This window comes from Salvelinus namaycush, chromosome 7 (assembly GCF_016432855.1).
Source record: "Salvelinus namaycush isolate Seneca chromosome 7, SaNama_1.0, whole genome shotgun sequence".
Classification (NCBI taxonomy): domain Eukaryota; kingdom Metazoa; phylum Chordata; class Actinopteri; order Salmoniformes; family Salmonidae; genus Salvelinus; species Salvelinus namaycush.
Window position 1 is genome coordinate 45,028,955 of NC_052313.1, and position 23,131 is coordinate 45,052,085.

The 23,131-nt window shown below is 41.6% G+C and overlaps 1 protein-coding gene across 1 annotated transcript; it reads left to right on the forward strand.

The window, feature by feature from the left end:
• The first annotated feature begins 269 nt into the window (after window positions 1-269).
• Window positions 270-13,451, forward strand: LOC120050477 (actin-related protein 3-like). Its single transcript, XM_038997064.1, has 12 exons — window positions 270-471; window positions 1,059-1,114; window positions 7,905-8,029; window positions 8,471-8,581; window positions 8,667-8,762; window positions 9,116-9,223; window positions 9,515-9,658; window positions 9,891-10,064; window positions 12,061-12,153; window positions 12,402-12,527; window positions 12,700-12,783; window positions 12,987-13,451. Exons 1-12 carry the CDS (start codon window positions 428-430, stop codon window positions 13,080-13,082), a joined length of 1,257 nt encoding a protein of 418 aa, XP_038852992.1. The 5' UTR covers window positions 270-427; the 3' UTR covers window positions 13,083-13,451.
• Window positions 13,452-23,131: the final 9,680 nt, after the last annotated feature.

The following is a 23,131-nucleotide window of genomic DNA, read 5'->3' on the forward strand; positions in this document are numbered from 1 at the left end:
AGAAGATATTATATTCAGATAGTCTACTGCCCTCATATCAGTCGTCACAGAATCCTGTCCGTGAATTGACTGAACACAGTTATTCTGCTGCTACTATACAAACTACCGGTACATTATAGAGAATAATTGTTTAATATGTTTACATTGCAATTAGAAAGTGTACATTCCCTTACCCTTCTGATAAGGTGCGATATTAGAAATGCTTTAACAAACGTTATGATCAGCGTCGCGTCAGCCGCTTTCAACTTCCGCATCAGGTGATTGCGGAGGTAACTTCACTCTGCGGGTTCAGGGTTCCGCCTCTAAACTAGCTAGCTAAATAAATGGTTATCCCTCTACCCAAAACAAACGACTTTTCTTTTTATAAGACCCATTGGAATAAAGCAGCAATTCACTATTGCACTCTGCAGTAGATATTTAAGGAAACATGGCTGGACGTCTACCGGCTTGTGTAGTTGACTGTGGCACAGGGTAAGTAGCAAGTGTTAATGCTAATAGCTAGCTAACTGATTCATTGGCTTTAGCTAGATGCACCCAGACAGGGCAGAAATGTTGGGCGTGCAAAGTAAACCAATCAAGATAGCTAGCTAGTCAGCAACAACCTTAATTTTCTTAATTTCGTTTAATCCAGCCAGCAAGATGGCTAGTTAACCATTTTAGGCATTAGAAGATAGCTTGCTAGTAGCTAATTTCAATCAGGGTTCCCCACTCGTTAGACGTTACATTAGTAGTATGCATTGACTTTAATCTGTTACAAGAGTTTACGTGACTGTTTCAATTTATGGAAGCGTATAACTGGCCTAGTCCACAGACAGTCATGCCACCTTTTCGATTAGTGGTTTCCAACCTTTTTCGGTTACTGTACAACCAACTGACATTTCACTGCTCGGACTGAGTACCCCTCATGTGCATTTTACCATTAGGCCTATGGTCTCATGACCATATACACCCCCTGTGGATGGCTAAGTACCCCCAGGTTGTGAACCACTGCTTTAGATCATGCATCATTAGGATCTATATAACCCACTGAACATTCTCATGCAATGCTTTTGTTGTAGGTACACAAAGATTGGATATGCTGGAAACACAGAGCCACAGTTTATTGTTCCTTCATGTAAGTATTTCGGTATCGTACAGCAGCTGGTTCCCCAAACTCGGTGCACATTGTTTTTTGCCCTAGCATTAAACAGCTGATTCAAATAATCAACTAATCATCAAGCTTTGATAATTTGAATCACCTGTGTAGTGTTAGGGCAAAACCCACCCCCTGTGGTCCCAAGGACCGAGTTTGGGAAACACTGTCAGACAGTCTTCTAATGATAATGTACCATGTTCATTCATATGTAGTCCTTGATCATGAGAATCAGTTCCTTTCCATTACACGTGAGTCATTGGACTGTACTGAGGAGTTTTGTTAAGAGCCGCGACGCTCGGTCTGAACAGTAACACGCATCGCTTGCAGTATGATTTTGGAAGCATAAGGACCTTATCTTTCATATCAGCGAGAAATAATATTTAAAAAAAATAGGGTTAGCGTTCCCACACGGCCATATGTCCATGTTACAGCGCTTGTTTATGGAAAACGGACAGAATAAGTTCTAAATAGCTATCTGCGTCTCCAAACACCTGCATCCTTACGTTCAGTATGACAGTCTGGTATGGGAATCTGAGAGTGAGGAGAAAAAGCAAACTAACCAGAATAGTCAACACAGCCAGCAAAGTAATTGGTCGACCACAGGCACATTTGAGCATTCTGTTCTGTAAGGCAACCAAAAAGAAGGCACTGACCCCCCCCCACCCTCTACACCCTCAGTTCGAGAGGCTTCCCTCTGTCCGGCGCTTCAGAATGCCCATGGCCAAGAATCAAATCAAATTTTATTTGTCACATACACATGGTTAGCTTCTAGTTCTGACAATGCAGTAATAACCAATGAGTAATCTAACCTAACAATTCCACAACTACTACCTTATACACACAAGTGTAAAGGGATAAAGAATATGTACATAAAGATATATGAATAAGTGATGGTACAGAACGGCATAGGCAAGATGCAGTAGATGGTATCGAGTACAGTATATACATATGAGATGAGTAATGTAGGGTATGTAAACATAAAAGTGGCATAGTTTAAAGTGGCTAGTGATACATGTATTACATAAAGATGGCATTCAAACATTCATTCGTTCTTTGTGCTGTTGGAATACTAAATGCAAAGTAAATTGTATCGGTTTATGTACTTATATATCTAGTGCAGTTGAGAAAGTGGTCGTTTGTGAGTGAATCTATTAATGTCCTCTATGTTAGTGTATGCAGCATGATGGACTGACTCGTTTAAATGTGTATGATGTGAGAATGTACAGTTGAAGTCGGAAGTTTACATACACCTTAGCCAAATACATTTAAACTCAGTTTTTCACAATTCCTGACATTTAATCCTAGTAAAAAGTCCCTGTCTTAAGTCAGTTAGGATCACCACTTTTTTAAGAATATGAAATGTCAGAATAATAGTAGAGTGATTTATTTCAGCTTTTATTTCTTTCATCACATTCCCAGTGTGTCAGAAGTTTACATACACTCAATTAGTATTTGGTAGCATTGCCTTTAAATTGTTTAACTTGGGTCAAACGTTTTGGATAGCCTTCGACAAGCTTCCCACAATAAGTTGGGTGAATTTTGGCCCATTCCTCCTGACAGAGCTGGTGTAACTGAGTCAGGTTTGTAGGCCTCCTTGCTTTTTCAGTTCTGCCAACAAATTTTCTATAGGATTGAGGTCAGGGCTTTGTGATGGCCACTCCAATACCTTGACTTTGTTGTCCTTAAGCCATTTTGCCACAACTTTGGAAGTATGCTTGGGGTCATTGTTCATTTGGAAGACCCATTTGCGACCAAGCTTTAACTTCCTGACTGATGTTGTGATATGTTTCTTCAATATATCCATATAATTTTCCTCCCTCATGATGCCATCTATTTTGTGAAGTGCACCAGTCCCTCCTGCAGCAAAGCACCCCCACAACATGATGCTGCCACCCCCGTGCTTCACGGTTGGGATGATGATCTTCGGCTTGCAAGCCTCCCCCTTTTTCCTCCAAACATAACAATGGTCATTATGGCCAAACAGTTCTATTATTGTTTCATTAGACCAGAGGACATTTCTCCAAAAAGTATGATCTTTGTCCCCATGTGCAGTTGCAAACCGTAGTCTGGCTTTTTTTTAATGGCGGTTTTGGAGCAGTGGCTTCTTCCTTGCTGAGCGGCCTTTCAGGTTATGTCGATATAGGACTTATTTTACTGTGGATATAGATACCTTTGTACCTGGTTCCTCCAGCATCTTCACAACATCCTTTGCTGTTGTTCTGGGATTGATTTGCACTTTTCGCACCAATGTACGTTCATCTCTAGGAGACAGAATGCGTCTCATTCCTGAGAGGTAGGATGGCTGCGTGGTCCCATGGTGTTTATACTGCGTACTATTGTTTGTACAGATGAACGTGGTACCTTCAGGCCTTTGGAAATTGCTCCCAAGGATGAACCAGACTTGTGGAGGTCTACAATTTTATATCTGAGGTCTTGGCTGATTTTCCCATGATGTCAAGCAAAGAGGCACTGAGTTTGAAGGTAGGCTTTGAAATACATCCACAGGTACACCTCCAATAGGCTAATTGACATCATTTGAGTCTATCAGAAGCTTCTAATGACAATTTTCTGGAATATTTCAAGCTGTTTAAAGGCACAGTCTACTTAGTGTATGTAAACCTCTAAACCACTGGAATTGTGATACAGTGAAATAATCTGTCTGTAAACAATTGTTGGAAAAATGACTTGTGTCATGCACAAAGTAGATGTCCCAACTGACTTGCCAAAACTATAGTTTGTTAACAAGAAATTTGTGGAGTGGTTGAAAAACTAGCTTTAATAACTCCAACCTACGTGTATGTAAACTTCCGACTTCAACTGTATGTGTATGTGATTATTTTAATGGAAGGTGATGCCAAAGAAAAATGTCCATCCTGGATGGACAAAGTTTTATTCTGTTCTAAACGGAAAGATGTTTGTTGTCACTGAAAATTACTGTCTGCTGCAACTGTGTTAATACGCATCTTGCATTTGTGAAATTATTTTGACGTGATATGAAAGTAGAGGGATTTATGTTTTTAGAACCATACCGCAATTGAGATTCGATTCACGTTTAGATGGAGTAATTGTTTGTTTTTGCTTCCAGAGCCAATTTACCCTTTAAATAGAAAATCCTTGGTCTATTAGGAGTAACGTTAGCCAAATAATGGACTAAAGGAGCCTAACTCATAAGGCGGACATACTGTATGGTCATTAGTTAAATGAATCTGCTGAAAGCATTTTGGTATCGGTCCTTCCTGTTTTTCTTATCTGATTGGAGTGCTCAAAGGAAGTAGGCGAGCACGCCTAATTCAACAAATGTAAAACCACAAAGTTTGAAGTTGGCCGCCTTCCTCTAGCATTGAGTCATCCAGTGGACGCTAAATGGCAATGCTAGCTTGTTAGAGGACCGTAGACTAGTTATTCAGTGACAAATCCAAACAATTTTTGGCTATTTTCAATAATCTTAGCCTATTCACTTGTTTTCAGTATTTGAAAGCTGTACAGACACAGCTTGAAAGGAAGCTAGTCCAGCCTATATTCAGTGATATGGCTCCATAGCAGAAGTCCCCTTGTGCCCCTGTTGACTAGAATAACGGACAAGCGTGCCAAGGCCACCTGACTGTGGACTTGAAGTAGCCAGTAGATGGATGACGTGCACTTTTCGAAGCCTGGATGGATGACGAGTAGGCCTAAACATTTAGAGGCTACGAGGAAGTAGTTGAAGGAGCAATGTTCATCGTCCAACATTATAATAATATATAATGTATGCCATTTAGCACACACTTTTATCAAAATTGACTTAGTCATCCTTGCATACATTTTATGTACGTGTGGGCCCGGGAAACCAAAGTGCTCTTCGTAAATCTCTCAACTTTATCAATGAAGTCACATTATTCAGTTAGTTTAAGGCCCAATGCAGCTGTTTTTATATCAACATCAAATCATTTCTGGGTACAATTTATGTAGCTTACTGTAATAGTTTTCCATTAAAATGGTTAAAAAGAAACAAAAATGGCTTTTAAGTAAAATATTATAATTCTCAAGCAATACTTTTGCTAGGACTGTTTGGGAGTAGTCTGAGTGGGGATGGAAAAAATAGCTGTTATTGGCAAAGTGGTTTGGAACTCTCATTTGTTATTGGTATTACTTATTTACCGTCTTGTGATGTCACCAGGCAAGCCAAAACTCCACCCATGTAAAACCTGCTGATTAGAAGGTCCTGTATCGAATGTATTTTCAAATCAAAGAGAATGATTGGCTCTCCCAGAAGCTTAGCTGGTGCGTAAAACACATAAATTCAGACAAAACAAAGGAGTGTAATGGGTTCGCACTCAGTTGTTGGATAAAGCTTACCTCATTTATTCAATGTTGGGAAAATAATTAAAAACATAAAATAACTGATCTTGTTGAAAATGGCATATGTGACATTGATATTAGTCAAACATTTATTCCAGTGATAAAATTGACTAAAAAGCACAAGTAGGTTAAATTTGGTCATTAAGTCAGTATCGTCCAAAACAGAGTTTTGTGAGATTTGTGTTCATGAGTTCGTAATGACTTACTTAAGGGTTTGGTTTTGATTTCAACAATGCCCATTACCACGGATGGATATCCAGTCGTATGGCAGAACACAGACAGCGAGACAGACTTGCCCAGCAGCACAGAGGATCGGACTTTGTTTACATAAAACAACTCGTCACAAAAATGTTTTACTTGAGAAATACTGCACCAAACACCTTAGCTAGATATAAAACTGTGCGACTAAAAGCTCCTCGGCAGAAACGTCAACAAAATGACAGATTTCTTGAGTTATTTTACGGTGAATTCCAAACCACTCCCTCGCCCCTACCAATTCGCTCAGAAAGCGTTCCGTTGTCATTTGTTGCTGACAACAAGGGAGACTTTCAGAGTTTTATTTATTTATTTCACCTTTATTTAACCAGGTAGGCAAGTTGAGAACAAGTTCTCATTTACAATTGCGACCTGGCCAAGAGTGGCAAGGGGATCAATGAACCCATCAACTTTAGGACACACTCGTGACTTAAATGATGCAATTCATGTTCCACATTCAAATAATAAAACGAACATGAAATTCCAAATAACAACCCCCCCACCCCCACCCCCTGCCGATTTTACAAGATATAAACCTCATTTAATTTGGGAGGTATTCCATTTGTTACATGTCAAGTTTTAAATCAGATGAAAACAATGCATGTGGCATATAATTAGGCACGCCTCTCCATTCTTTTGTATGAAATTGCGCAAACTCCAAGCATATCGCTGCATGTGGGATACCACTTCGCTCTGGAGCATGCAGCCTTGCTGGCTTGGTCAAAATGGCTATCAGAGGATCTAAGTAAGCCCCTACACCCTCAGCTTTGAGACACTTGTGTATGTGGCGAGGGACTCGTGAAAGCGCCAATGTAGGGACTATGGAAGGGGGGGGTTTGGGATTCAGCATTGGATACCCCGCTAATTATCAAAATCCAGAAAAGAGCTGTTCTACAATTCTACAACCACCTAAAAGGAAGTGATTCCCAAACCTTCCATAACACAACTGTCACTTACAGAGAGATTAACCTAGAGAAGAGTCCCCTAAGCAAGCTGGTCCTGGGGCTCTGTTCACACACACATACAGACCCTACAGAGCCCCAGGACAGCAACACAATTGGACTCAAAAAATCATGAAAAAAATAAAATAAATGATAATTACTTTATACATTGGAAGGAAATTACAAAAAAAACTGAGCAAACTGGAATGCTATTTGGCCCTAAACAGAGAGTACAAGGTGGCAGAATACCTGACCACTGTGACTCACCCAAAATATAAGGAAAGCTTTGACTATGTAGAGACTCAGTGAGCATAGCCTTGCTATTGAGTGAGGCCACTGTACGCAGACCTGGCTCTCAAGAGATGCCAGGCTATGTGCACACTGCCCACGAAATGAGATGGAAACTGAGCTGCACTTCCTAACCTCCTGCCAAATGTATGACCATATTAGAAAACAAATTCAATTTTGATAAAGTCCCATATCTATTGGGTGAAATACCACAGTGTGCCATCACAGCAGCAACATGTGTGACCTGTTGCCACAAGAAAAGGGCAACCACTGAAGAACAAACACCGTTGTAAATACAACCCATATTTATGTTTATTTATTTTCCCTTCTGTACTTTAATTATTTGCACATCGATATAACACTGTACATAGCCATATTATGACATTTGAAATGTCTATATTCCTTTCAGACTTTTGTGCGTGTAATGTTCACTGTTCATTTTTAATTGTTTAACTATTTCACTTGCTTTGGCAATGTAAACATGTTTCCCATGCCAATAAAGCCCTTTGAATTGATTTGAATTTAATTGAATTCATTCGGACTATTTTGAGAAAGTGGTACTGGCTTTATTCCTACGGTGTCTCATGAGGGACAAACATAAGTAACCGCCACATCGAACCACCCCCATGACTGAAATCTTGTTTTTTCGTAATGAGCAACCGAAAAACCCATGCAGAGTCAGTGCGTTCAGTATCTCTTTAATAAAAATGTGTCTATTTGTGTACTGATTTTACAAGACGAATGGAAGTAATAGGCCTGCCGCTCATTGAGTTTCCTCTCTTGTGTTTAGCATCAGCAGTCTGCTTTCCCTATGCTTGTTTTAATCAGCTCCCCTGTGTAACGTTGCCTATCAGCACCCTCAAGTCATGATGTTTCAATCAACAATGTCCTAACCATATGTAGGCTGGTACTAAGGATTAATGGCGTTGAATCTTCCTAAACTTCAGGTATTGCCATCAAAGAGTCGGCCAAGGTTGGAGACCAAGCCCAGCGCAGGATGACGAAGGGGGTGGACGACCTGGACTTTTACATCGGTGACGAGGCAATAGACAAACCAAATTATGCAACAAAGGTACATTGCATTTTCCAGTGATGTAGGTTTACTTAAAGGGGAAGTCTGCAGTTGCTACATACGTTTTTGGACTTTAATAATATTAGTTCTTGAAGAATATAACTTCAAAATGCCTCATGAGCGTAGTTCAACTGGCATATCCCATCAGAACCGAAAATATAACTCTTGTTTTACTCCAATGTTTGTAAACAAAACATGGTGAAACTACGATGTTGGATGGTCAGTCTTTGCAACCATATCTCTATCTATGCATTTTAGAGCGGTTCAATTTCTTCAGCCCCATTAGTCAGCTTTTTCCCCCCGAAACAACAGTGTCTGGGAATTCGCTTTGTCATTGCCCCTTTTTTATAATTGAAATGTAAAGTCATGCTGAATGCCTGTTAGAACTGAGTAGCCTAATGGAAAAAATAATTTTGGGTGTGGTTATTCCCCTTGTAACAGTGGCCCATTCGTCATGGGATCGTGGATGACTGGGATCTCATGGAGAGGTTCATGGAACAGGTCATCTTCAAGTATCTGCGGGCAGAGCCCGAAGACCACTACTTCCTCTTGGTACGTTCATAACATGCACGTTAGTGTGGAAAGTATGCTATTTAGTAGCAGGAACCTATGGGATTTGTACTTTTCTTTTCCACAGACAGAGCCTCCTCTGAATACCCCTGAAAACCGAGAGTACACAGCAGAGATTATGTTTGAGTCCTTCAACGTTCCAGGTCTTTACATCGCTGTACAGGTAAATCCTCTCTATGTTCTTGGTTGGTTCTATATCATCTCTTCCCTGCACCTCTTCATGTTCCAGGGTCAAGTCAAACTTGATTTTGTGTGCATTATCACAACTCTCAACACACTTCACAGAGGAAATGAGGGTGTCTGTGAAACCCCTGGGTGGTTCTCAATTCTGGGTCCCTTTTCAAAACAGGAGTAGGAGTGCTGATCTAGTCACTCCCCTGACTATATATATAATTGTATTGATTGTGATCTAAGTCTAAACTGATCCTAGATTTAGCACTCCTGATCTGAGACTCTTTGCGAATACGGGTTGTCGTCATTAGTGGAAAGTGACACGGTCTGTGTTTTCCTCCTCAGGCGGTCCTGGCGCTGGCAGCCTCATGGACTTCCAGACAATTGGGCGAGAGGACCCTGACGGGGACGGTGATTGACAGCGGTGATGGGGTCACCCACGTCATCCCAGTGGTGGGTACATTCGTTCGATCATCATTCCATATAGTCTTTACTGGAACTGGGTCATGTTTAGTAGGTAGCAAACGTTTTGAAACAAAGTGAAGCGGGGAGGTACTTCCTGAACTTGTCCAACAAGAATACATTTTCTTAATCTGCTGCAAAAGTTTGGAACAGTGTGCCCTACTGAACACTACTCGGATGTATTCTAACTATATACTATTGCTAACACATACATGGTAACATTACATTCCTGTACGAGCGATAATAGATTGTGTTGTCAATCGGTGTTGTGTTTTCTTCCAGGCGGAAGGCTACGTCATCGGTAGCTGTATAAAGCACATCCCCATCGCTGGTCGAGACATCACCTACTTCACCCAGCAGCTGCTGAGAGAGCGGGAGGTGGGCATCCCACCAGAGCAGTCATTGGAAACAGCCAAAGCCATCAAGGTACCTGCACATTTATAACTTTTTGTTCCCTACACAAACCAAAGGAAGTATTACCTGTACTATTTGTGAGCATTTCTCAGGATAAACAGCAGAGGTCAGTATTGCTGCATCATTGACTAGAGATGTACAGTCACAGATCATGACTCCTTGTTAACTATTTGGCGTCTACCCAGTGTCTTATGTACACTCGGTTATGACTTACAATTGATAATGATTCCATATTGTGTTCCAGGAAAGGTTCAGTTACGTCTGCCCTGACCTGGTGAAAGAGTTCAACAAGTACGATGTGGACGGCTCCAAGTGGATCAAGCAGTACACGGGCATCAACTCCATCAGCAAGAAGGAGTTCACCATCGACGTGGGCTATGAGCGCTTCCTTGGCCCTGAGATCTTCTTCCACCCAGAGGTATGATCCCATTTTCAATATATATTGTTGTGCTTGTGTTATGTAATGTCTAGTGCTGGGCGATTAGTGCTTTTTGGTTCGATTTATTAAAACATCACAGATTTCGGTTTTAATATTTTTTTGAAAACATGAAATGCGTTGTGCATTATGTGGGTCGAATACTGTAACAACACAGAATAAAACAATTAATTAAAGTCTCATGATGGTAGTGACTGCCCGTCACTGCTTATCACTTATAAACATTTATTTAGTGACTTTACTTTAATAAAATATTTCAGTTGTTGTGTATATTACATTTGTTTTATTTGATGACTTTATTATTTCATTCCAAGTCATCATCTCATCTCTATAGAGCTGCTGTCTGACAAAATCACAATTTTGTAGTTCTTCAAATTGAATAAGGCATACTTTTATGACTGCTGAATACCAACTGTCAAACATTTAGATCATGTATATTCAGGTAGATATACACTATATATACAAAGGTATGTGGACCCCTTCAAATTAGTGGGTTCGGCTATTTCAGCCACACCCGTTGCTGAGGTGTATAAAATTGAGCGTGCAGCCATGCAATCTCCATAGACAAACATTGGCAGTAGAATGGCCTTACTGCAGAGCTCAGGGACTTTCAACGTGGCACCTTCATAAGATGCCACCTTTTCAACTAGTCAGTTTGTCAAATTTCTGCCCTGCTAGAGCTGTGCCGGTCAACTAAGTGCTGTTATTGAGAAGTGGAAACAACTAAGAGCAACAACGGCTCAGACGCGAAGTGGTAGGCCACACAAGCTCACAGAATGGGACCGCCAAGTGCTGAAGCGTATAGCGCGTAAAAATCATCTGTCCTCGGTTGCAACACTCACTACCGAGTTCCAAACCGCCTCTAGAAGCAACGTCAGCACAATAACTGTGTCGGGGGCTTCGTGAAATGGGTTTTGATGGCCGAGCAGCCGCACACAAGCCTAAGATCACCATGCGCAATGCCAAGCGTCGGCTGGAGTAGTGTCTAGCTCGCCGCCCTTGGACTCTGGAGCAGTGGAAATTTGTTCTCTGGAGTGATGAATCAGGCTTCACTATCTGGCAGTTCAACAGACGAATCTGTGTTTGGCGGATGCCAGGAGAACGCTACGTGCCCGAATGCAAAGGTCTGGGGCTGTTTTTCATGGTTCGGGCTAGGCCCCATAGGTCCTGTGAAGGGAAATCGTAACGCTACAGCATACAATGACATTCTAGACGATTCTGTGCTTCCAACTTTGTGGCAACAGTTTGGGGAAGGCCCTTTCCTGTTTCAACATGACAATAGCCCCGTGCACAAAGCGAGGTGCATACAGAAATGGTTTTTTGAAATCGGTGTGGAAGAACTTGACTGGCCTGCACAGAGCCCTGACCTCAACCCCCATCGAACACCTTTGGGATTAATTGGAACGGCGACTACGAGCCAGGCCTAATCACCTAACATTAGTGCCCGACCTCACTAACGCTCTTGTGGCTGAATGGAAGCAAGACCCTGCAGCAATTTTCCAACATCTAGTGGAAAGCCTTGAAGAGTGGAGACTGTTATAGCAGCAAAGGGGGCACCAATTCCATATTAATGCCTATGATTTTGGAATGAGATGTTCGACGGGCAGGTGTCATATGATGTACCTCGCAAAGTAACAGCTGCTCTCTGTCACCTCACGACCACTCTTTCTTCTCTGTTCAGTAGCAAGCATAAAAGAAAGACTGGACAAGTAGATGCACAATGGATTATGGTCATTGTAGTTAATTACCACGTTTTTATACACTAAACTATGTAGAATATTGGCCTGTTGGAAACTACAAGTACATTGCACAGTTCAGGCTGGATCTGATTTATCTCTAGAGAAACTGTGAGATGTTGAGCTCACAGGGGGAAAACTGAACGAATTCAAATAATTGAACTGACATTTCTGTTAATCACTCAGCTCTAATTGTGTCATAATAACATTGGTTGTACTGTATGTGTTTTCTCCTCCCCCAGTTTGCCAACCCTGACTTCACCCAGCCCATCTCCGAGGTTGTTGATGAGGTCATTCAGAACTGCCCTATTGACGTCAGACGTCCCCTCTATAAGGTACGTCTGGGGAGTTCAAGTTCGATTTCGGTCACATGACAGGCGACAAGAACATTGTGTTTGACAATAGAAAAGCAGTCCTCATGATGTACTGAAACGATAAACTTATGCCAGATACTGAGACTTGTCTCCATCCAGAAGTTATGAGATTAAGTAGTAGGATGAAATGTGTTTTTACTTTCTAAATGATCTATTCAGGAGTATGTCGAGGTTCCAAGTGTCTATTTACCTTGTCTGTTGCTATGCAGAACATCGTGCTCTCTGGAGGCTCCACTATGTTCAGAGATTTTGGCCGACGTCTGCAGAGGGACCTGAAAAGGACAGTGGATGGCAGACTGAAACTCAGTGAGGAATTGAGCGGTGGCAAGCTGAAGGTGAGAACCGATTTACATTTGACCTAGTCAGCTGATGTACTCTATAGGAATGCTACAGCTTTATGGGTGTTGTGGCTCCTAAAATGTTCAAAATGATGTCATATTTTGCATTTCCAGCATAATCATAGGTGTTATTGGCTCAATAATAACATGTTTCATGTTTTCTTGCCAGCCCAAACCCATCGATGTGCAAGTTATCACTCACCACATGCAGAGATATGCTGTTTGGTTCGGCGGGTCTATGTTGGCATCAACTGTGAGTTCTAGAACTTAGTAACATGAGTTAACAGACAAAGATCCCTCTATCAGAGATATATATATATATATATATTCTACTGATGTAAAAGCTGAAGAAACACTTGGAGGCTTTGTTAGCCTTGGTTAGAATATATAATAGGAAACTTGAAAGGAAAAGTGTACACCAACAAATAATAACGGTCATATCTACTCTTTCCTCAGCCGGAGTTTTACCAAGTGTGCCACACCAAAAAAGACTATGAGGAGATCGGACCGAGCATCTGCCGCCATAACCCTGTCTTCGGGGTCATGTCTTAAAAAGGACTTCCCTCGGTTATCACTGGAGCTTGCAGTTGGAGCAGAATGGAGTGGACGGACAGAGGCAGAGTTGCATTACTGCACTACGGTCGCTGCTTAATCCAGCCTATTTCCAGGGCTACGGTTAAAGACAAAATACAGGAAGAGAATGACATAGAAATAGAATGACTAGATTCTATTCCTATGGAGAATGACTCATTCATCAACTGCATCAACCAATCATCAACCAACTATCAGGCTGACAAACGGGGGGTGAATATCTATGTAAAAGAGAAGGAAATGGTGTCTTAAAGCCAAAAGAATTTTCAGAGCAATTGTGTGGACACAAAATAATGTGCAAGATAATAAAGTCAACTCATGTATGGTTAAGTATGTGCCCGACGTATGTTATTATTATGGTATCCACACGTACAGCAATTAAGTACAGTTGGATTATATTTAGTCAATAGCTCTTTTTTTCAGATGCACTTCTGAGTGTTCAAGGGTAGAGCTTGTTGATATTTCATATTATTGAGTTATATATATATATATACAGTCGTGGCCAAAAGTTTTGAGAATGACACAAGTATTAATTTTCACAAAGTCTGCTGCCTCAGTTTGTATGATGGCAATTTGCATATACTCCAGAATGTTATGAAGAGTGATCAGATGAATTGCAATTAATTGCAAAGTCCCTCTTTGCCATGCAAATGAACTGAATCCCCCAAAAACATTTCCACTGCATTTCAGCCCCGCCACAAAAGGACCAGCCGACATCATGTCAGTGATTCTCTCGTTAACACAGGTGTGAGTGTTGACGAGGACAAGGCTGGAGATCACTCTGTCATGCTGATTGAGTTCAAATAACAGAATGGAAGCTTCAAAAGGAGGGTGGTGCTTGGAATCATTGTTCTTCCTCTGTCAACCATGGTTACCTGCAAGGAAACACGTGCCGTCATCATTGCTTTGCACAAAAAGGGCTTCACAGGCAAGGATATTGCTGCCAGTAAGATTGCACCTAAATCAACCATTTATCGGATCATCAAGAACTTCAAGGAGAGCGGTTCAATTGTAGTGAAGAAGGCTTCAGGGCACCCAAGAAAGTCCAGCAAGCCGCCAGGACCGTCTCCTAAAGTTGATTCAGCTGCGGGATCGGGGCACCACCAGTACAGAGCTTGCTCAGGAATGGCAGCAGGCAGGTGTGAGTGCATCTGCACGCACAGTGAGGCGAAGACTTTTGGAGGATGGCCTGGTGTCAAGAAGGGCAGCAAAGAAGCCACTTCTCTCCAGGAAAAACATCAGGGACAGACTGATATTCTGCAAAAGGTACAGGGATTGGACTGCTGAGGACTGGGGTAAAGTCATTTTCTCTGAATCCCCTTTCCGATTGTTTGGGGCATCTGGAAAAAAGCTTGTCCGGAGAAGACGAGGTGAGCGCTACCATCAGTCCTGTGTCATGCCAACAGTAAAGCATCCTGAGACCATTCATGTGTGGGGTTGCTTCTCAGCCAAGGGAGTCCGCTCACTCACAATTTTGCCTAAGAACACAGCCATGAATAAAGAATGGTACCAACACATCCACCGAGAGCAACTTCTCCCAACCATCCAGGAACAGTTTGGTGACAAACAATGCATTTTCCAGCATGATGGAGCACCTTGCCATAAGGCAAAAGTGATAACTAAGTGGCTCAGGGAACAAATCATCGATATTTTGGGTCCATGGCCAGGAAACTCCCCAGACCTTAATCCCATTGAGAACTTGTGGTCAAACCTCAAGAGGCGGGTGCACAAACAAAAACCCACAAACTCCAAGCATTGATTATGCAAGAATGGGCTGCCATCAGTCAGGATGTGGCCCATAAGCTAATTGACAGCATGCCAGGGCGGATTGCAGAGGTCTTGAAAAAGAAGGGGCAACACTGCAAATATTGACTCTTTGCATCAACTTCATGTAATTGTCAATAAAAGCCTTTGACACTTATGAAATGCTTGTAATTATACTTTAGTATTCCATAGTAACATCTGACAAAAATATCTGAAGACACTGAAGCAGCAAACTTTGTGAAAATGTATATATGTGTCATTCTCAACTTTTGGCCACGACTGTGCATGTGTACACACTACCGTTCAAAAGTTTGGGGTCACTTAGAAATGTTCTTGTTTTGAAAGAAAAGCACGTTTTTTTTGTGCATTAAAATAACATCAAATTGATCATAAATACAGTGTAGACATTGTTAATGTTGTAAATGGCTATTGTAGCTGGAAAAGGCAGATTTTGAATGTAATATCTACATAGGCATACAGAGGCCCATTATCAGCATCCATCACTCCTGTGTTTCAATGGCACGTTGTGTTAGCTAATCCAAGTTTATCATAAAAGGCTAATTGATCATTTAGAAAACCCTTTTGTAATTATGTTAGCACAGCTGAAAACTGTTGTTCTGATTAAAGAAGCAATAAAACTGGCCTTAGACTAGTTGAGTATCTGGAGCATCAGCATTTGTGGGTTCGATTACAGGTTTAAAATGGCCAGAAACAAATAACTTTCTTCTGAAACTCGCCAGTCTATTCTTGTTCTGAGAAATTAAGGCTATTCCATGCGAGAATTGCTAAGAAACTGAAGATCTTGTACAACGCTGTGTACTACTCCCTTCACAGAACAGCGTAAACTGGCTCTAACCAGAATAGAAAGAGTGGGAGGCCCCGGTGCACAACTGAGCAAGAGGACAAGTACACTAGAGTGTCTAGTTTGAGAAACAGACGCCTCACAAGTCCTCAACTGGCAGCTTCATTAAATAGTACCCGCAAAACACCAGTCTCAACATTAACAGTGAAGAGGCGACTCCGGGATGCTAGCCTTCTAGGCAGAGTTCCTCTGTCCAGTGTCTGTGTTCTTTTGCCCATCTTAATCTTTTTATTGGCCAGTCTGAGATATGGCTTTTTTTTTTGCAACCCCCATCTCGGTGTCACCTCTTCACTGTTGACATTGAGACTGGTGTTTGTTTCTCAAACTAGACGCTCTAATGTACTTGTCCTCTTGCTCAGCTGTGCACCGGGGCCTCCCACTCCTCTTTCTATTCTGGTTAGAGCCAGTTTGCGCTGTTCTGTGAAGGGTGAAAGATGTTTCTTTAATCAGAACAACAGTTTTCAGCTGTGTTAACATAATTGCAAAAGGGTTTTCTAATGATCAATTAGCCTTTTTAAAATTATAAACATGGATTAACTGACACAACGTGCCATTGGAACACAGGAGTGATGGTTGCTGATAATGGGCCTATGTAGATATTCCATTCAAAGTCAGCCGTTTCCAGCTACGATAGTCATTTACAACATTCACAATGTCTACACTCTATTTCTGATCAATTTTATGCTTTTTTAATGGACAAAAAATGTGCTTTTCTTTCAAAAACAAGGACATTTCTACGTGACCCCAAACTTTTGAATGTGTGTGTGTATATATATAAATATGAATTATTTTTTGGGGGCCTGAACCCATAACTACCCATGTAATATTGACAGTAGTTTTATTCTCTCAAACTAATACATAGTCTTACCATCCACAGTTTTTTTGTTTTTTTGTGTGGTCGCTTCGTGGATTGGTTTGAAATAATCCATGAATCCCTGAATCATACAATATCTTTACAAAATAAGTTACATTTATTATCCGTTAAATTGAAATGACTGTTAGACCATCATTGCTGTCGAGGGTCTCGTGTATTTGACCATGTACCAAATCTGTGGATTTCAACGCCTACCCACATTCCAATAAAGGCAGACAGATATTTCTATAAATGTGTCTCGATGGTTATGACCTGAAAGGACTATTTTAATGGTACAGTAAGTGTATTAAGTCTAGAAAGTGCTTTCGCTACGTTACTTTCAAACCAAGGTGAATGAACAATGCAGTTAACATGAAGAGTAAATGATATTCAGCAATCTTAGGACAATGGAATATTTCTTCAGAACCCCCCCCCCCCCCAACATATTTCAGGGAGTGTCTTCATCAGGAATTAACATAAAATAGACATGAGTTGTATATACCAAAGATGGTGGATAGAGATGTTTAATATGGCTGTTTACCATTTAAAACCAAGGTTCCTGTCTGTAGGTGGGTGTTTCCTCTCGTGTGAGCATGCTTTCCCGCATGATCTCACCGTTCCTCCATATAGGTCGTGTTCCCCTGCTCAGACATTGCATGCATCAACCAATGGTTGTGTGCCGCTCATAGACTGTCATCGACTAACAGATTGGGATAACATATGTGTTTAGCTCTTAGCTGATACTTAAATTAACTATCCAGTTGTTTTTAGATCTAGTATGTGTCAGCAACGCCTGGGCAGAGGAATGCCCAATCTCTGGCATGCTCATGCAAGAGCGGGAACTCCCACTTACACAGGCAGGAATTTTTTCAATGGAAAACTGCCCAATAACATTTAAATCACTGCAATGTTACTGTCTGATCACCGCATTTCAAAAAGAGGGCTCTCAATTTTAACCAATCGCCGCACTTTTACAGCCGAAAATGGTTCAATCAAGCCATACTTTTCCCTCACCAGTGCATTTTCGTGACACATTGGACAGGAATCACTGCAAAATGTCAGAATTGCCTGAGCAAACCAATCATTTTTGCCCGCAACTATCAAAAAAAGCACCAATAATGCTGCATTCATAACCAACTGGATATGGTAATTAGCCGTAAATACCGGTTGGATGCATTCACATGCTTGAACTAGTTGAGAAACGTTGATTGGCTAATGGCCAACCAGCTGTGTTAACCATAAACTAAAAGTACAGCTACACCCCTTATAAGATTTTTTAATTTTTTTTAATAAATATAAAAGTACAGCTACAGTGTCGTGCTTGTAAAGAAATTGTAGTGTTCAAAAACCATAATAATAGATAGCTTTTTATAAATAATGTTTTGTTGTTACATTTAACTGCCGAAAATGCTGTTATCGAGGTCCTTTTCTCAGTAGTTGACGTCTGAGGTCAGCATGTGGGAGAAGTTGGTGTTCAGGAATGATGGTGGTTTCAAGACAACTGGAAACTACCCCCCAAAAAGATGGTCAAATCATGACATCAGTGATCTTCCGGTTGTAGAGTCAGAGCTCTAGCAAGATGCCCGAGTGTCCGGCTTGGAATTTCCCGAGTTGACCACTCAAGATAAAGGAGCTGGAATTCCGTTGATGACTGCTCAAAACTATTTTTCCCAGTCGGAGCTAGTTTTTTCCCCAAGTTCCCAGTTGTCTTGAACACACTGAAGTCGGTAGTCAGAGGTTTCCGAGTTCCAAGATCCGAGTAGCCAGTTGTTTTGAACGTGGCATCATAGATGTGTTTCCCACTTGTAATTACGAATTGGAGGGGTGTTCAATTGGATTCTTCCCAGTCGTACGTGGTAATACCACCTTCACACTTGGTTTAGACAGCAGCATAAGTTTTTATTTTTTATTTTTTTACCATTGAGTCAATTTTAAGCTTGTCTTAGAATGATGGTTGATTTGCCTAGGTGGGAGTCATGGGTAAATGCAATTCAACATGGCTCCCGGAACATGAGTATGTCAACATAAATGGACGGACGGACAGGTCTCTTCTTTTCTGAAACATGGTTCTCGGACAAGATACCCCCCATGGCTATCCAACTCGATTGATTCTCCATTCACCAGATGGACTGAACAGTGGAGTCAGGGACATCTAGGGGGGAGACATCAACACCAACTGGTATGCTAACTCCAGCGCGGTGGAAGTGTTGACCCACTGTTCACCTGTCTTGGAATACCTGATGGCCAAATGCCGACCCTTTTACCTCCCGAGGGAGATTTCAGCTGTCATCGTGACTGTTGTATACATTCCACCTCAGTACAAGACAAATAACAAGCTGGCACTTAACGAGCTGTACAAGGCTATAAACAAGCAAGAAACCCTACATCCAGAGGCTGCTTTTCTGGCTGCCGGCGATTTTAATTCCGCGTCACTAATACACGGGATGCCCAACTTCCATCAATACGTCTCCAATGCCACTAGGGGCGATAAAGTCCTACCACTGTTATTCTACCCACAAGTCAGCATACAAGGCCTTCCCTCGTCCGTCATTCGGAAAATTAGATCATGACTCCATACTTCTGCTTCCTGTTTACAAGCAGAACTCAAACAGGAAATACTGTGACTCGCTCTGTTGAAAATGGTCACCAGAATCAGAGATTATGCTACAGGACTGCTTTGCTAGCACGGATTTGAATATGTTTTGAGACTCCACTAACCGACTCTGTCACCGGCATCATTAGAAAATATATCGGCGATGTTGTGCCCATGGTGAGGGTTCGCCTCTTCCCCAATTAAAAGCCCTGGAGTAACACAGAGGTTGGCACTAAACTAAAGGACAGTGCTACCGCACACAGAGCCATCGTAGACAACTCTGAGGCCATGGCAGAGGACAGGAATAAGTACAAGAAGTCCCGCTATGACCTCCGCGGAGTCATCAAATGAGCAAAAGGGCAATATAGGAATAAGGGTAATCATACTACCCAGGCTCCGACGCCCGCCACGTATGGCAGGGACTACAGTCCATTACGGATGACAAAGGAAGACCCAACCGTGATCTGCCCAACGATGCCTCTTTACCAGACGAACTCCATGTTTTTTATGCATGTTTTGACAGCAACAACATCGTGCCAGGTGTGAGGGCCCTCACCGACCGTGTGGATTGGGTGATCTCGCTATCTGAGGCCGACGTGAGAAAAGTCTTTAATCAGGTCAACACCCGCGTGGCCCGACGGTATTCCAGGGTGCATTCTCGGAGCATGCGCAGAATAGCTGACAGGCATATTCACGGTCATTTTCAACCTCTCCTTGTCCCAGTCTGTAATCCCCACATGTTTTAAGATGAACACCATTATTCCTGTCCCCAAGAACTCTAAGGCTTCATGCCACAAGGACTACCGCCCTGTAACACTCACGTCTGTAATCATGAAGTGCTTTGAGAGGCTGGTTATGGCACACATTAACTTCACCATCCCAGACACCCTAGACCCACTCCAATTTGCATACCGCCCCCAACAGATCCATAAATGATGCAATCTCAATTGCACTCCACACTGCCCTCACCCACCTAGATAAGAGGAATACCTACAGTGCATTCGGAAAGTATTCAGACCCCTTGACTTTTTCAATATTTTGTTATCTTACAGCCGTATTCTAAAAAGGATTACATTTATTTTTTCTCATCAAACTACACACAATTTTCTTGGATTGTCTTATTTACAAGAATATTGACCACAATAATGACCATTTTCCCATTTGCTATAATGGGGATCCTTTTTTCTTTTAACAATGCCTGCAGTAGCTCGGTTGGCCTTGAACTTCTGTGGATTCAATGAGAACCGGCAGTCGTTCTCCCCTGCATTCACCTGATGATAAGACAAGACGTGATTAGATCTTTTTTTGCTAACAGACGATGGGGTCTCTGGGTTGCCGGTTTGCCTGGGCGGGGGTCCCTGGGCAAGACAAGTTTGAAAACCCCTGCTCTATGGCACGGTGGAGAGGCAGGCAGCAAGGTTTAGACAAACTTTTGCAAATCAAATGCTAGGCTAGTAGCATGGGGAAATAATATCTAGATGCTTTTTTCCAGGGGAGATTAAGTTCATGAATTGTCTAGCTGGGCTGTGGAACAGTAGACGCACATTGATAATTCAAATGGAACTGGTAACAGGCATTACGCCAGGATTGTTAACAGGCATTACCCAGAAAAAGGGTGGCAGGTAGCCTAGAAGTTAAGAGCATTTGGCCAGTAACAAAAATGTCACTGGTTCGAATCCCTGAGCTGTCTAGGTAAAAACATCTATCGATGTGCCCGTGAGCAAGGCAATTAACCTTAATTTATCCTGTAAATCGCTTTGGATAAGAGCATCTGCTAAATAATGTAATTGTTGTGAATAACTCCCTGCTATCAACCAATCAGGATCCAAACAACCTGTTTTATAAAAAAGCAATAAGACCCTCGAACCGGGTAATTATCGTGAATAACACCCTCCTAAGGGCTGTCACACGATAATCCCTGGGTTCTCATGCCTTATTGCTTAAATATGACACAATGAGTGCGTGTTATGTCAGTGTATCCAAATTACGCCAAGGACATTGGCCACATGAACTAATTGTAACTCATGCTTGTGTTTTATTACTGGTCCTGGGTTTAGCTGAGGACACCAGAAGGGATGATGCCACTCCCCAAGCATGACTGACACATCTGACTACCATGATTTAACATACCTTTAGGTTTGTCAAAGTTTCTTTACTTTGTTAGCATGCACTGGTAAAGTTATCATTTTGGTATTAATGTGATTTATCAAAAAGTATCTTATTCCCTTTTGGAGGAATAGATTGTACTAATAATGCCAATGTCAAATGTTTAGGTCTTCAAGTAATGGTGAACTGAGTAGGACTCAAATCCACGTAGGGCCTGGGTTATATTTATTTATGCTGGAATGAAGAAGTTTTGCGCTCGTTAGATATTGGGTGAAGATGGTAGGCGGCACATGGCTCATTTAACAGTTCTTCATAACATTAGTATGGCTCAGGCAGGTGAACAATTGCTTTGCGTTTCGCTTGTTCCGAAGTGGCATCGTGAAATTTCGCTCCTTGCAATTGCCAACTGAAGACTAAGTAAGTGGTAAGTGCGTTTTTAACTCATCAAAAAAACTATTTGAATTCTGTGCTGTCATTAACGGTTCCACAAAGCTAAATTAGATGTGTATTTAACATTTTCCCCTTCAAAGGCCCATGACCAGACGTCTGACATAATTCCTGAAGCAAGGTCACTGGAGCAACCCACTGAAAGATCAGTCCACCATCAGACTGTCCGGCATGTCCTGAAGTCATCAGGTGAGAATCACAACTTGACCTGTTGGTTAAATGTTTGGAGACATATTTTCTTTTGAACATTACTGAAGGGTTCATTGGTCTTTGTTTTAATACTGTATCGTGATCTGTGATAAAGTTAATCAATGTATTTAACATGACTGTCTTGAGTGAATTATATATACAGGTTTTATTTGAATAGTACACATTTGGAGCTGAAAGCTGAATTGCTGTATACAGTAAATACTGCAGGCCTACATGCAACTGATTAAACAAAATAGAAGGTACATGATCCTATATTAATCTGAAAGCAGACTGAAATGTATTTATCAAACACCTACTGACATTCTGTGTACTTTGTAATTTCAACTGAAATGTATCATTCAAATCACAAAACCTGTGAAGAATTTATGCCACTAATTTGTCTTAGTTACCAGTCCTTTCCAATTGGATGGACTTGTGATTTCCCACCCACCCACACAGACACTCATATCTTCCTGAGCAGCCTCCTAAAGCAAAAAGGGTGTAGTGTGTATGCCTCTATACATTGAAAAAGCGTATTTTCCCTGTGATAGATGCATGAAAAATGTATTTCCTGAAACTTTTTCATGTAATGTAAACTCCCATAGTGTATTTGTCAAAAACTCTGCCTTCTCAAATATTATTATAACCGTACCATGTCTTCGAAGATTTAGGTGCTGGGATTTAGAGTGTTAGACTGCTATGAGTAGCCCTTTACTGAATTCAATGACCAAAAGCGCACTCTTTGGCCTCATGGGAGGAATGTTATTCATATATTTCATAATTTCATAACTAATAAGGATTATAAATAAAATAAAACAACAAAAATCCAGTGTTCCTATGTCAAACAGTTTTGCTATATTTCAGTCTTCTGTGATGTATATAAAGTGTAATATTCATAGCTGCAGGAAGTAGTTTGGGGGGGGGGGGGTTGAGACAGGTTATATCGGTCTGCTAATACAGGACTAGTAAAGGCCCAGTGCATGCTGACTGCAGGAATGTCCACTAGAGCTGTTGCCAGAAAATGTTATGTTAATTTCTCTACCATAAGCCGCCTCCAACATTGTTTTAGAAAAGTTTGCAATACGTCCAACCGGCCTCACAACTGCAGACCAAGTGTATGGCATTGTGTGGGCGAGCGGTTTGATGATGTCAACGTTGTGAACAGAGTGCCCCATGGTGGCAGTGGGGTTATGGTA

What these genes read in the sequence shown, in the direction of transcription:
- LOC120050477 (XM_038997064.1), top strand. Translation starts at nt 428, where the DNA reads ATGGCTGGACGTCTACCGGCTTGTGTAGTTGACTGTGGCACAGG. An exon ending in AACCAAATTATGCAACAAAG is followed by an intron (nt 8,030 to 8,470) that starts GTACATTGCATT and finishes CCCTTGTAACAG; the next exon opens with TGGCCCATTCGTCATGGGAT. An exon ending in TGAGCGGTGGCAAGCTGAAG is followed by an intron (nt 12,528 to 12,699) that starts GTGAGAACCGAT and finishes TTTTCTTGCCAG; the next exon opens with CCCAAACCCATCGATGTGCA.